The sequence below is a fragment of the Peromyscus leucopus genome, chromosome 7 (assembly GCF_004664715.2).
Source record: "Peromyscus leucopus breed LL Stock chromosome 7, UCI_PerLeu_2.1, whole genome shotgun sequence".
Classification (NCBI taxonomy): Eukaryota; Metazoa; Chordata; class Mammalia; order Rodentia; family Cricetidae; genus Peromyscus; species Peromyscus leucopus.
In genome coordinates this window covers 99383839-99397981 of record NC_051069.1, presented here as the reverse complement: position 1 = coordinate 99397981, position 14143 = coordinate 99383839, and the positions used below count along the sequence as shown (strand labels likewise).

General features: G+C 48.3%; 1 protein-coding gene across 1 annotated transcript; it reads left to right on the top strand.

Moving 5' to 3' along the window:
* Positions 1 to 7806: 7806 nt before the first annotated feature.
* Positions 7807 to 9775, top strand: Ccrl2 (C-C motif chemokine receptor like 2). The gene is made up of 3 exons (XM_028860050.2): positions 7807 to 7858; positions 8184 to 8311; positions 8613 to 9775. The coding sequence occupies exon 3, from the start codon at positions 8624 to 8626 to the stop codon at positions 9695 to 9697; it is 1074 nt and encodes a 357-aa protein (XP_028715883.1). The 5' UTR covers positions 7807 to 7858; positions 8184 to 8311; positions 8613 to 8623; the 3' UTR covers positions 9698 to 9775.
* Positions 9776 to 14143: the final 4368 nt, after the last annotated feature.

The following is a 14143-nucleotide window of genomic DNA, read 5'->3' as shown; positions in this document are numbered from 1 at the left end:
GTGAGGTAATCCAGCATGGAGAACAGGTTTCCAAAAGCCAGCTAAGTGCCAGGGACAGGTCCTGATCTCACTGCTAGGAGCCTTACAAAGAGTCCAAGCTACACAACTGTCACACACATGCAGAAGGCCTAGGTCAGTCCCTTGCAGGCTCCCTAACTGTTGGTCCAGAGTAATGAGTTCTCATGAGCTCAGCTCAGCTGTCTCTGTGGGTTTCCCTGTCATGACCCCCCTTGCTCATACAATCCCTCCTCCCTTCCTTCAGTAAGACTCTGGGAGCTCAGCCCAGTGCTTGACTGTGGATCTCTGCATCTGCTTCCATCAGTTACTGGATAGAGTATCTCTGATGACAATTAGGGTAGTCATCAATCTGATGACAATCTGGTTACAGTCGATGGCCAGTTCTCCACTCTTGCTAGGAGTCTTAGCTGCGGTCATCCTTATGGATTCCTGGGGGTTTCCCTGGTGCCAGGTTCTCCCTAACCCCAAAATGTACCCCCCCATCAAGACATCTCCCTCCATCCAGTCCCCAACCCTCCTCGCACACCCTGAAGCGGTCTTTTTCTTACTATACAATGAGAAAGAGAAACTGAGGGAGTAAAACAATTTTCTTGCCCAGCCATGGATTCCATAGATAATTATAATGATATTTTGATATCCACCTTTATAAGCCCTTCCTTTAGCCCCCTTGGGCATGACATGCTGTTGACCTCTAAGGCTGCTATCCTTCTGCTGTCGGTGAGAGTAAATTCATCTAAATTTGAATCGTCTAAGTCTGCAGTCTTCCCCAGTGGATCTGAACACCACGACCCCACTGTAGTGCCTTCAATTCACTACAGTTTCACGAAGGAGGATTGTAAAGCATGTGGTGAAACGGTGCAGACTTCTGCATCTGACTCCGGACTCGTGGAATATTCTAGATTCTTTGCACGGCCACAGGTACTTGAACTCTCCCCCAACAGTGTTTTCAGCAACATATGCGTGTCTCTCCTGTCATGTCCACTACCTTCTTCATGCCACTGTGAGTCCCAGCAGGGGTCAGAACGCCCCTCTCTCAGGCCTTCTCAGGGGCATGAGTGGACCGGGTAGCCGTGTGTCAGCTGCCCCCGAAGGTTGAAGTGTCCTTAGATCGTGACAGTACTAGTGGTTTTTAGTTTATTGTCTCAGGGATGTGGTCTCTTACAGCACAGGAATTACAGGGAACTTCTTTGGCGATGGTGCACAGTGTTGACATAAAAACACGCCGGGAGGCAGAGCCAGGTGATCTCTGTGAGTTCGAGGCCAGCCTGGTCTACTGAGCTAGACCAGGACAGGATCCAAAGCTACAGAGAAACCCTGTCTCTAAAAACCAAAAAAAAAAAAAAAAAAAAAAGAAAAGAAAAAAAGAAAAGAAAACCACAACTCTCACCTCAAAGGAGATAAGAGACAGTTTATTCTAGTGTCAAATACAAGTGACTGTGGCCGGGGAGCAGAGTCAGATCACCTCATCTGGCGGTTTGAATGGGAAAGCCCCCACTGGTTCAGGCACTTCAACACTTGGTTCCCTGTTGGGAAGGTTTAGGAAATGCAGCCTTGCAGGAGGAAGCATGCCCCTGGGAGGAGGCTTTGAGAGCATATGTCCTCTCACTCTACTCCCAGTTTGCTCCCTAAAAAAGCAGAGGCTTGTCTCTGAAGAGAAGAGAGTTCTCAGAGCCGGCGGCAGAAGCACCAGCAATGTCAAATGCTGCAGAGATGTGAAGCAAGATAAAGGCAGACAAAACAGGCCCTGGCCACGGGGTGCAGTCAGAATGCTTGTCCATTCACCCGGCCTGGTTTATCCTTGCTGATTCATGGCATCAGCGCACAAGAACACATTCTCCTTCCTCCCACAAAGCTCCTCCACCTTAGTCTCCAAGTCCTGGGCTGTCTCCAGAGCACAGGACCAGCCTTGTGGTTTGGAGGTGCTAGCTCACCGGGATGGGAGATCCTTCCCAGCATCCTTTCCAGTGTGGGTCTGGTGTGGCTGAGTCGTTCGAGACAAGATGGAGACACAGGCTGTGGATTCTGGGCAGATAGGAGCTAGCTCAAGTCATGTCCTTAGACACTGTTGGGCCTGGGGCAGGAGCGGCAGCAGAGGAGCTTCAGGGACTATCTCTGGAGGGGTCTGGCAAGAAGGAACCAAGATCTTCACCGTGCCCAGCAGGCTCACATGGGCCTGGGCATGGGCAGGACCCAAGACAGCCATACAGGCTGCCAGAAGGCCCCACCAAACCTGTTCCCTGCATAATGAAAATGGGTCACATTTTATTAAAAGGATTCTCTCTCTCTTTCCCTCCCCCCCCCCCCCCCCCCGCCCCTGTGGTGTGTGTGTGTGTGTGTGTGTGTGTGTGTGTGTGTGTGTTACTGAGAATAGAATCTAGAGCTTGCCACTGAACTATATTACCAGCTCCAAAGAAATACTTTTTTTTTTTTTTTTTTTTTTTTTTGGTTTTTCAAGACAGTTTCTCTATGTAGCTTTGCGCCTTTCTGAACTCATTGTAGCCAGCTGACTCAAACTCAGAGATCGCTGCTCTGCCTCCAATCTGGATTAAAGCATGCGCCACACTGCCGCAAGAAATACTTTTAAATGAGAATGCTTTGTGTGTTTCTTTTGTGCATGTATGTACATGTTTATATGTACATATCCTCGTGTGCATTTTGTGCACATGTTCGTCAGTATATGTGGAAGCCAGAGGTCAACCTTGGGTGTGGTTCCTCAGGGACCTTATTTTTTTTTTTGAGACAGGATCTCTCACTGACCTGGAACTTCCTGATTCAGCGTGGCTGGCTGGGCAGTGAGAACTCTCAGTGAGAAGCTCTGCAGGTACTCCCAAGCATAGATCTTTCTGCATGGGTTCTGGGGACTGACGAAGCCATCGCCCCAGCCCCCGACGATGCTTTTGCTAACCGCTGTCCACAGAAGAAGCGCTTCTCGTTCATGTGAGATGCAGTTAGTGTTGGACCTGTGTCTGTCCCACCCAAGCCATCTCTGTGAGACCTGGAGAGTGCCTGACTCGCTCAGGAAGTAGGAAGAGGGAGAGCTGGAGGAGTGGGCTGGGAGGGACTTCTCCGCTCCTCTCTGACCTTCTCTGCACTCGGATGACAGTAGATGAGTAGCCAGCAAATGATCAGGTGCAGCAATAGACAGAGTGGCCTCACAAGACATGTGACTTCCTCTTTTCAATGTGCTCAAGCCCCTGTGGGTTCCCTGGACTTACGACACTGCGGGTTTGGAAAGTTTTCATTTCCATTTCTTGTTATTTTGGGTAAACACGATTTTTAGGAAGTCTAGAGCCCCCCAGGGTCACAGGGACCTGCTCAAACGCCCACTTCAGGGCCACTGCATCTGCCTCCCTCAGTCTGTGTTCCAGACGGTGCCCGCCTCCCGGGAGATAGCTAAGGACAACTGCTGATGTGGGACTGTAGGAACATGGCCTGGGCACCACAGTTCAGGACAGCTCCCAGAGACCACCCCAGCTCCACAGCTCATGTAGGGTCAGCTGAGAGTTCAGTTGTGACCACATTATGGTCACTTCTTCCTCTACCTGGTGCTGTCCCATTCTATCCCCACAGATAGGTCTGCTGGAAGCCCGTGCACAACAAACTTAAACTCACACTTCTGCCTCTCAAGGCTCTGGATTCCTAGAAATACAATCCAGAGTCTGACCTGTGATTCCGTGTTCTTCATGGAAAGTCAGGCACATGTCAATAGACTAGAAAATGACATGATCTTGAAGTTCCACTACTTCCCCTTATCTTGTCCCCTCTCTGGGACACAAACAAAGACCCTGAAATTATAACACATGACTGTTTACTCTTCCAGTCTGCTGCTCAGTAATAGATAGATAAGTAAATAGAAAAATGATAGTTATAGATAGATGATAAATGATAGGTATCTAATAGATGAATAGGTAGTAGATAGAAATTGTAGATGATAGATAGATAGACAAATATGAGAAAGCAGATTTTAAAAGGAATAGATTAAGTTATCATATTTCTAAGCAACTAATATTCATCTCTCATTATCAAGATAGAGCCTTGAAAACTGACATCCTTCAGCTCTCTTTTTCCTGGCGTTCTCCAGCCTGTCAATGAGCTGAATATAATGTGTCAATCAGAAATCACACTTACAACTTGAACAGCAGACATTATATATAAAGGATTACTAACTGAGGGAATGGGGCTACTGAAGAGAATAAGGAGGACTCTAAAGGACACAGGAACGGCAATGCAGGGAGCAGCCATTGACTCTAGGCTGACATGGAGCACCCAAAGAAGAGGACTTGGAAGATGTCCAGGGACCCTTCTCCAGAGATGTCTGGTGCACTGTATTCTTTGCTTTTAAAGTCAAGAGTTAAGCCAGGATGGTGGTTTATGCCTTTAATCCCAACACTGGCAGAGGCAGGCAGATCTCTCTAAGTTCAGGGCCAGTGCTGGAGAATATTATATTGCATTTATTTAACTCTGTGAAGTTCTGTTACTGTGCCTGTATAAAACACCTGATGGTCTAATAAAGAACTAACAGCCAGTAGTGAAGCAGGAGAAAGGTTAGGTGGGGCTGGTAGACAGAAAGAAGAAATAGAAGGAGAAATCTGAGAGGGAGGAAGAAGTAACCAGAGAAGAGGAGGACTCCAGGGGCCAGCCACCCAGCTACACAGCAAGCCACGGAGTAAGAATAATATTTACAGAAGTAAGAGAACAGGAAAAGCCAAGAGGCAAAAGGTAGACCAGATAATTTAAGTTAAGGAAAGCTGGCAAGAGACAATCCAAGCTAAGGCCAGGCATTTATAAGTAAGAACAAGCTCCATGTGTGATTTATTTGGGAGCTGGGTGGCAGGCTCCCAAAAGAGCAAAAACAAACAACAGCAGGCTATCCTAGTCTATCTAGCAAATTCCAGATTAGCCAGGGCTACACAGGTCCTAGAATGTGATCATACAAATGTCTGTTGAATGAATGAGTGATTTACATGTAGGGGAGAGTAAGTTTGTGGTCATAGCGTCTTAGACTGACAGCAGGGTTGAGTTACAGTGATTAGGAGGAACTCAGACCTTCAACGCTAAGTTCTTGTGAGCCTCATACCAAACTTCAGAAGGTGCTTTGATTTCACAAGGAAGGATGCTGTGGCTTCAGGAAGGACCACCTCAAGCCTCGTGTGTAAAAAAGACTCCCTAGTCTGGGTACTTTGTGGTAGGACCTTTAGAAGGTAGAACCTAGAGGAAGATTGTGGAGTGGTTGGTGACTGTGTTTGGAGGGAATGTTAGGGTCCCAACCCCATCCCCTCCCCCTTCACCTCCCAGCTAACACTGGGCCAATAGCTTTCTCTGCCATGTGCTCCCACCACAGTCCCAGAGGCGATGGGCTGAGTGACCACGGACTGACACTTCTGAAAGTCAAAGAAAACTTCATTGCCTCAAATATCGTGTCACGGTGATAGAAAGGTGACGGAGACAATGGCTCCGTGTGCTTTCAGATGCCAAAGCAAGCTTTCCTCAGACCTCTGGGTTAGAGATGTGTTTTCTCCTCTCCCATGGCCTTCAAGAAAACAAACAACAAATGCTGGTCTCACAGATGTGAGGAGACAGGAGCCTTTCACTCCTGGTGTGAATGTAAGCTGGTATAGCCAAGATGGAAATCAGTGTGACAGCAGGGGGGGCAGGGCGGGGCGGGGCCGGGGGGGGGGCGGGGCGGGCCGGGGGCGGGGCTCAGGGATAGAGCACTTGATCAGCATGTGGTCCTACCCAAAAAATAAACAAAAAACAACATCAGAGTGGAAGTTACTCAAAACAAACAAACAAAACCCTAAAAATAGCACTACCACGTGACCCAGCTGTGCTACTCTTGGGTAGATACTCAACGGACTATATCACCAGACCTCAGAGACCCTTGCACAACCACATTCACTGCTGCACTATTCTTGACATCTAGGAAATGGAGCCAGTCTAGATGCCCATCAACAGATGAATGGATAAGGAAACTGTCATCTGTAGGCATGGTGGAGTTTTATTCAGCCATCAAGGAAAAGGAAACTATTGCATCTGCAGGAAAATGAAACTGAAAATCATAGTGTAAAGTGAACTAAGCCAAACTCTGAAATATAAATCTTGTGTATTTTCTCTCATACGTGGAATCTAGACCTAAATGTGTGTGTGTGCGTGTGTGTGTGTGTGTGTGCGCGTGCGTGCGCGCGCGCGTGAGTAATATGAGACTAGAAAGGAGGCCATGAGAGGAGAGGAAGAGTTCTTAAGGGAAGAACAGGAGAAAGAGAGAATCCGTGACATGAAGACAGAAGGAGAGACAGCCTGGGGGATAAAGAGGACCAACAAGAGGGGACGGGGAGAGGCGGAGAAGAGCAAAGGACAGTGACACTGTATATGACTACGTCATACTGAAACACACTATTTTGTATGCCAGTTTGGAAAAAACAATCCTATGGCCTGAGTGTGAGCAGGTAGAATGCTGGCAATCAAACCAAAATAAAATAGCACTGAAAGTGAAGAGCACACTGATGGAGAAGTCGGAGTGACCCTGAATTTACAGACGACTCCTTTTCCTCAAGAGATTTCAATTTCCCACCACTGTGTGACAGGAAACGTACAGGGTACCTGCTGTCCCCACCCACTTTCCCATCTAATGAGCAGTGTGTACGCTTGTGAGTCTGTCCTCGGTCTGGGAGTGAACTCTGAACCTTAGCCTGCTCACTCACTGGCCAGGTGTCGCCATGTGACTCCGAGGCATCTCACTGCATAGGGCAGAGGCCTCAGGAGGAGGGTGACAGCTGACACGTCCTGGTGATTCCCACTCACCCTTAGATGCTCCCCACCAGCGGGGGAGCTCTTACAGTCTCGGTTCTCACTACAACCAAGCCATGTTTCCTTCTCTGCCGGGATGCTTGGAGCTTAATGCTCAATTGTGTTTATCTTGGTTCTGTTCTTTTTATATTCTCTTACTAGTCCCTCATTATCTATTTCTATTTTTATAGGTACACTTTCTCTATCATGTGTGTCAGACACGTTTTTGATAATGCAAAGGATGTCCCAGATTAGTTCAGTCATGGCCGCACAGAGCCATTGGCCTGAGGGCAGTTCACACATTTTTTTTCCCCCAGCTCTTTCAGGTTTTTCTTCTTATGATCCCCACCTTCAGTGCACCTTTCTCCTCTGCCCTATCCCCACCACTCAAGGCCAGGCAACTGTCGATTTCCTGTCTTCATCCCCACCCTCCACGTGAGGCTAAGCCTGACCTCACAGTATCTCCCACCTGATCACGACCCACGCCTTCTCACACAGGATTGCCTCCCGGGACTTTCCCTGAGCAGGGTCAGCCATGCCAAATGCCCCAGCACTAACTGCTTCCTTCCGGCTGCTTGCGACACTCTCTGCTTTCCTCAGGAGGGATTTCCACAACAGCCCGGCATTCAGCAACACCACTTCTCTGTCCCACTCTGTTCCCAATTTCCTTGCCTACTGATATCACTCTAGCTCCCATGTTCCCCAAAGATCTCGTAGCACTCGCTCCATCAGCAAAAACGCATGGCAGAGAAAACAAACAAACAAAAGCCCGCACCCACCACTCACTGTGTTCCCCCTGCAGGTCACTAGTGGCCTGCTTCAGCAGAGCGGCTTTTCACCAGTGCGGGTGACAGCTGCCTTGAGGGTCGGGACTCTGGTGAGTATGGACACTTTTGTGCTCTGGAAGCCGATTTCTACTCAAGAGAACTTATGTCAGAGCCGCAGGGGCGGGGCGGCACAGCTCAGCTTCTGACATCACTCTCTTATCATCACTGCCAGCAGGCTTGACTTAGCGCCCTTATCTGAGGCGGCTTGGAGGACAGCTGGCTAAAAGGTACCTGGAATCAAACATGGGACGCTGGGAGAGGGGGAGACCTAAACAACGTCTCAGTTTCTCCGAGGCTGACAGAGGCTCCTGAGAGCGGCTTCAGAACTTCTTTCCAGCTGGCGCTTGAAAGCTGTGCCTGGAAGGGGAGAGCCTGAGAGGGATAAACAGTGCGCGCTGTCTCCAGCTCCTCGGGGTCAGGAGCAGCCCGCTCAGAAGGAAGTGGCGTTTCTCTGACCCCAGCGTTCCCACAGCCCCCTGGATGGTAGATCGTGGGGCTGCACCCTTCCCCACCCTTGGGAACTCCGTCAAGTGGTTATCTTTATCTCGCCAGTTTGTCCACGTGCTTGACCAGTGGGGTTTCACTTTTGCAAACAACTGTTTATATCCCTTGAGAGAAAAACATCAAGCAGCCTGCCCCAAGAACGCTGTTTCGCTGTTTCATTTCAAGCCGTGAGCAAGGTAAGGAAATATTTTTAAATAGTTGGGAGGTAGGAGGAGCACCAACTTCTCTGGTTGTTTTTAACTCTGTTTCCTTAGATCCTATCTCCTATTAATCGAGTCTGATTTTAACCAAAAGAATCTAAGCGACTGTAATATCCCTGCCTCCTTTTGTACCTGGCAGATCTGTCTCATTACCAGCTCAGTCCCTGGGTGCTTAATGGGTAGACTGAGTACAGCCACCACTCTGGGGAGTGGGGGCATGCTTATTTTCAATCTTTTGCCGTAGGGAAGGGAAACATAATCTCTGGTTTCCCCACAGGGCAGCCCGAGATGGATTTTTACACAGCGTCCCCAGAGGATGAGTATGATGTCCTCATCGAGGATGACCTGGACAGCAGTGAGATGGACCAAGCCCTCACCCCCGAGTTCCTCTCTGCCCAGCAGGTACTGCAGATCTGCTGCAGTGTGTTTGCGGTGGGTCTCCTCACCAACGCGCTGGCTGTGTTTATCCTGGTGAGATACAAAGGACTCAAGAATGTGCGGAACATCTACTTTCTTAACCTGGCGCTTTCCAATGTGTGCTTCCTGCTTCCCCTGCCATTCTGGGCACACACTGCTGCACAAGGGGAAAGTCCTGGCAATAGGACTTGTAAAGTTCTTGTTGGACTTCACTCCACCGGCTTATACAGCGAGACACTTTTCAACATCCTTCTCCTCCTGCAAGGGTACAAGGTGTTTTCCCAAGGGAGGCTGGCCTCCATCTTCACGAAGGTGCCCAGGAGTGTTGCTATAAGCGTCCTGGCATGGGCCGCAGCTATTGTACTTGCTTTGCCCGAAGCTGTGTTTTATCAGCTTCGGATGGAAAGACAGAAACACAAGTGTGCCTTTGGCAAACCTCACTTTTTGCCAACTGAAGAGCCATTCTGGAAGCATTTTCTGACTTTAAAGATGAACGTTTTGGTTCTTGGTTTTCCTCTGGTGGTTTTTATATTCTGCTGTGGACACATGAGGAAAGCGCAGGCCTTCAGGGAGAGGCAGAACGACCTTCGGAAGCTCGCCTTTGTCATAATGGGTGTGTTCCTTTTGATGTGGGCACCCTACAATGTTGTGCTCCTCCTGTTGGAGTTCCAGGAACACTTGTCCCTGCAGGATGAGAAGAGCAGCTACTACCTGGACGCAAGTATTCAGGTCACACAGCTCATCGCCACCACCCACTGCTGTGTTAACCCTCTCATCTGTTTGCTTCTTGACAAGGCCTTTGCGAGCTGTCTCTGCAGCCTGTTCCCACGCTGCAATGGCACCCCGTTTCAAAGTGGTGGGGGCTCCCAGCGAGCAGGGCCAAGGGGAGGTCATGACCAGCCCATTGAACTCTACAGTAGTTTGTACCAAAGGCAGGATACATAAACATGGATCCCTGTCTCTTTGTATTATTTTATGTAATTTTTTACATGTTTGTATAAAAATAGAATATAAGAAGAAAGAGGGCTGGCTAGTGAGTATTTACTCGTAAGCATTGAATTTGTCTGGGGCACAGGGCTGAGCTATTTATAAGGGTGACTTCCACTCCCCCTCCTTGCTAGTTGTCTACAGTGTGGGTGGTGTTAGTACCATATCTCTAAGAAAGAAACTGAGGCTCAGTAATTTGTCCAATGTCACTTAACGACAAGGTGGCAGAGCTGAAGCGCAAACCCCAGACATCATTGGCCCAGAGCCTGTGAGTCATCCAAGTGTGCCAACCTTTCAATAATGGTCACCCCAGGGGGATGGCGTATGTCTGTAATCCCAGTACCCTAGGAGGCTGAGGTAGGAGGATTCCCACAAATGCAAAGGTAACCTGGGCAACATAGCAAGACCTCCCCAACCCCAGTTTTTCTGTTCAACAAATGAATATGTACTTTTAAAGCCCAGTTTGAAGGTTGGGGTGTAGTTCAGTTGGTACCTTGCACCCCTGGCTTTGATGCCCACCACAGCGTGGACTTAGTATGGTTGTGTGCTTTTTTTTTTTTTAAGACAGGGTTTCTCTATGTAGCCATGGCTGTCCTGGAACTTTCTTTATAGACCAGGCTGGCCTTGAACTCAGAGATTCCCTGTCTCTGCCTCTTAAGTACTGGGGTTAAAGGTGTGTGCCATCATGTCCAGCTCTGCGGTTTACATCTTAATTTCAGTTCAACTCAAGAAGTGGAGGCAGGAAGATCAGAAATTCAAGGTTATCCTTGGCTACGCAGTGAGTTCAAGGCCAGCCTGGGTCCATTAGACCCTATCTCAAAAAGAAAAGTCCTTAAACCCAGTTTGACTGCAGTCTCAATGAGAAGCAAACATTAGCGTGGGAACAGCTTTCCGGGTACATGCTCCCTCAAGTCATGAGAAGATTCGACTGCATGGAGGTTGTGGAAACCAAAGGTAAAGCAATTGGTCCTGTGGGAACATGCTAGGCTTTCTTGACTAGTACCCAAGTTTCCCTGGTTCTTCCAGCCCGGGAGTCTTCTAAGGTTTTAGAGTTACCTGCCTCTGACTATACTATGAAGGCTGTGGTGTCTTAGGAAATTTAACAAGATGTAAGAGTTGGATTTAATGAGCACTGTGGTGTACATTAGATCTACATTAGAAACGTTGGATTTAATACGCACTGTGACCTTTGAAATATAACACATAGCTCAGGCCCCATTAGCCTGTGACTACAAATAATTTCCCACTTCCTTTCGTAGCTGAGTTACACAGCGCGGGCTTCCACCTGCCAGTCAGCAAAAGGCCAGCTCTTTGCCCAGGGTGACATGTCTCTGAGCACTCGAGATCTCCGAGTGACCCCTCTTTCAGTTCAGATCTGCACTCCACACTCCATCTGGGCTGAGGGCTCGTGGCCACAGCTCTTCTTTTAGGGCTACAGGCCTCCAAGGGGAGGAGGCAAGTGCAGGCAGGTTCAGAGAAGGAGGAGAGCATTCGCCTAGGAATCCTCCCCTGGACAAAGGATTCTCCCATGTCACAGGTCAATGACAGTCATCATCATAACAGAAGGAAGGAAAAAGAAAAAGCCATCGAGAGGGCTCAGTGAAGACACTTGCTGTGTAAGCCTGGTGGCCTGAGTTCAGCCCCTGGAAGCCACATACAGGGGGGAGGAGAGATCTAACCGAAGAGTTGCCCTCCGACTTCCACACATGCGCTTGCTATGTACACACACAGGCATGCGCACACACATCACCCCCCACCACACGCCCACCACACACAACTGAAAGACATTTTGAAAAGGAAGAACCTGATGGTGGCATCTCCAAGTAACTAAAACTGGAGTTCTGGTACACTGCTGGTGGGAATACAAAATGGCACAACCAGTTTGGAAAAGATGGAAGTTTCTTAAAAAGCTAAGCATATAGTTACCTGTCATCCCACTTCTAAATGCTTACCCAAGGAAAATGAAGATGAAAACATGCCTGTACACACACCTGTACACAGACCTTCATGAAAGCTGTATTTATAGAGCCGTCAACTGCCACCGATCCACCTGTCCCTCAACAGATGGATGGAGAAACAGTAGCAGACTACAGGACCACACGGCTTCATGTATGAAGTCCTAAGAGGCCAAGCAACAGTTGACTTCTGCTCAGTTAGATTTTTTAATTTCCGATATGTTCATTTTTATTTTTATTTCAAAATTTTAGAAATTTTAGAAAACACAAACTAATCCTTGGTGGCTGAAGTCAGCAGTTGTGAGGGATGCTTAGATAGGAGGGGTCTGGGATACATTACAAAGAGAACAAGGACATTGAGGGGCCTGGTTGGGTACATTGTTATTTGGACATCGGTGTTTTCACTAACAGTTATATGTGCCAAAACCTTATCAAATTGTAGATTTTAAATATGTGATCTATTGTGCACCAACTGTGCCCCAATATGGTTGATTTTAAAAGCCCCTGAAACACAGCAGTGTGTTAGTGTGAGCTGTCTCAGAGCACACGCTAAGTCCTCTGCTGCTCAGGCTTCCATCACACACTCAAATAGTTTCCAAGCAGCATAAGGGACGCCTGCCCATGGACCACACCGTCCCATCCCTACCCTTCACAGGGAGCACAGTTGCAAGAGAGAGACTTAGAGAGAAAGCATCCCAGGAGATGTGCAAAGGGGTTTGGGAAGTTCAAGAAAGATTGGCTGAGAATATAATCTCTTCACAGATTTAAGGAAGTAGGTTTGGGCTCTCCACCCACTTCTATTCTATGTCAAACAGAAGTCTCAGAGGAAATAACATCATTCTCTGACACTTACTGACAGGGATGAACTCAAAGGACAGCCTTGTCAAAATTTCCAGAATGAAGTTCAGAAAGTGGAAAGATCTGGAAACACCAATGGGAGCTGTAAGTAGGACAGATGCTGAGACTCAAGAGTGCGGCATCCTCAAAACTTGAATGTCGCAAGGCCTTCCTTCTGTGTCAGACCAAGTAGACTGTCCCCTGAAAAGAAAAACAATACTTGAGGACCAGTGAGACGGCTCAGAGGGTAAAGGTACCAAGCCTGATGACCTGAGTTGGGTCCCTGGGATCCACTGGGTGGAAGGAGAGAGCCAACTCCCACAGGTTGTCTTCTGACCTCTATTTGTGCACTTTGGCAGACACAAACACACACACACACACACACACACACACTCACACACACACACTCACACATGCACACAAGTAAAAATGCAATAAAAGTTAAAAATAACACTAGCTTTTCTATTTTTCCCCAAATACTGTAATAAAAACGAACAAACAGTAGAAAGCAAACAGAAAATGGCTAGTATAGTTTTTAAAAAATTAATAGTGCTTCTGTTTTGCTTGCAAGTTACTTGCCAGTGGAAGCAACTGCGGGTTGGCTCTGTCTATGAGGAAGGCTCATCACTTTGGGACCGACTGTGGAATACTGCAGTAGGCAGGGTGAGGGCATCATCAGTCGCCAGCCTTCAGTCTTCCCATGGCAGCCACACAAAGACAGACCTTCCTGTGTTTGGGCACTGAAACCCACCCGGCTCTCCAGACCACGCTGCCTAGGAAAAGGACTACACATTCCCAGGAAAGGGTGTAGGCATTCCGGCAGGAATGAAGACATGTATGCCTCTCTCCTTTTGGAGATCAGACTACTGAAACAATGGAGGGAACTGGACTTTCCCGGGAGTCTCCTGATGGAGAAGGAGGAGCTGCTGTCAGCGAGGCGGGGAACTTGTCCTCTGGGAAGAGATTTCCCACAGTTCTGAACACTGGTTAGACCCCCTTGTAGGAGAGACTGGACTGGAGACGATGATATTTGCCACCACACCTTGACCAGGCATGGTTATACAGAGCTCTTGCTCCCTTTTTAAACCTGAACCTCATGTCAGGACCCCAAGTATAGACTTGGGTGTGTCATGTGTTACCATATTTATTAGGATCAGAGTCTGAGCCTGGACAGACCCCAAACCAACCAGGCTTGGTTTGTCTTGAATTGTCCTCAACAAGTCAATTAAACAAAGAAGCAATGGTACAAAGGGAGAGAGAGAGAGAGAGAGAGAGAGAGAGAGAGAGAGAGAGAGAGAGAGATTTGACTGATATGCCACATTGGGAAGAAGAACAAAGAGGTCCTGGGTCCTCCTGTGTCCCTCTGGGTCCTAATCAAGGTTTTGGTTTGAGTAGAAGGCAAGAGGCAAGCGGCAGGACAGTCTGGGTTAGGGTGTAGTTCTGCCATCACCACTGTCCCAGCTCATCCTACTGCAAGCCTGAATGTGGCTTGCCGGGGGTTGTCAGGACCCACATTCTGAAGCCAACAGCTCCGGGTAACAAGGACACCTCTGAGGACTTTGTACAGAGGGCCCCAGAGCCCTCCCACCTCTCTAAAATGGCACTGTGAGAC

Excerpts from the sequence above, each read along its gene's own strand:
- Ccrl2 (XM_028860050.2), top strand. The coding sequence starts at position 8,624 with ATGGATTTTTACACAGCGTCCCCAGAGGATGAGTATGATGTCCTCATC.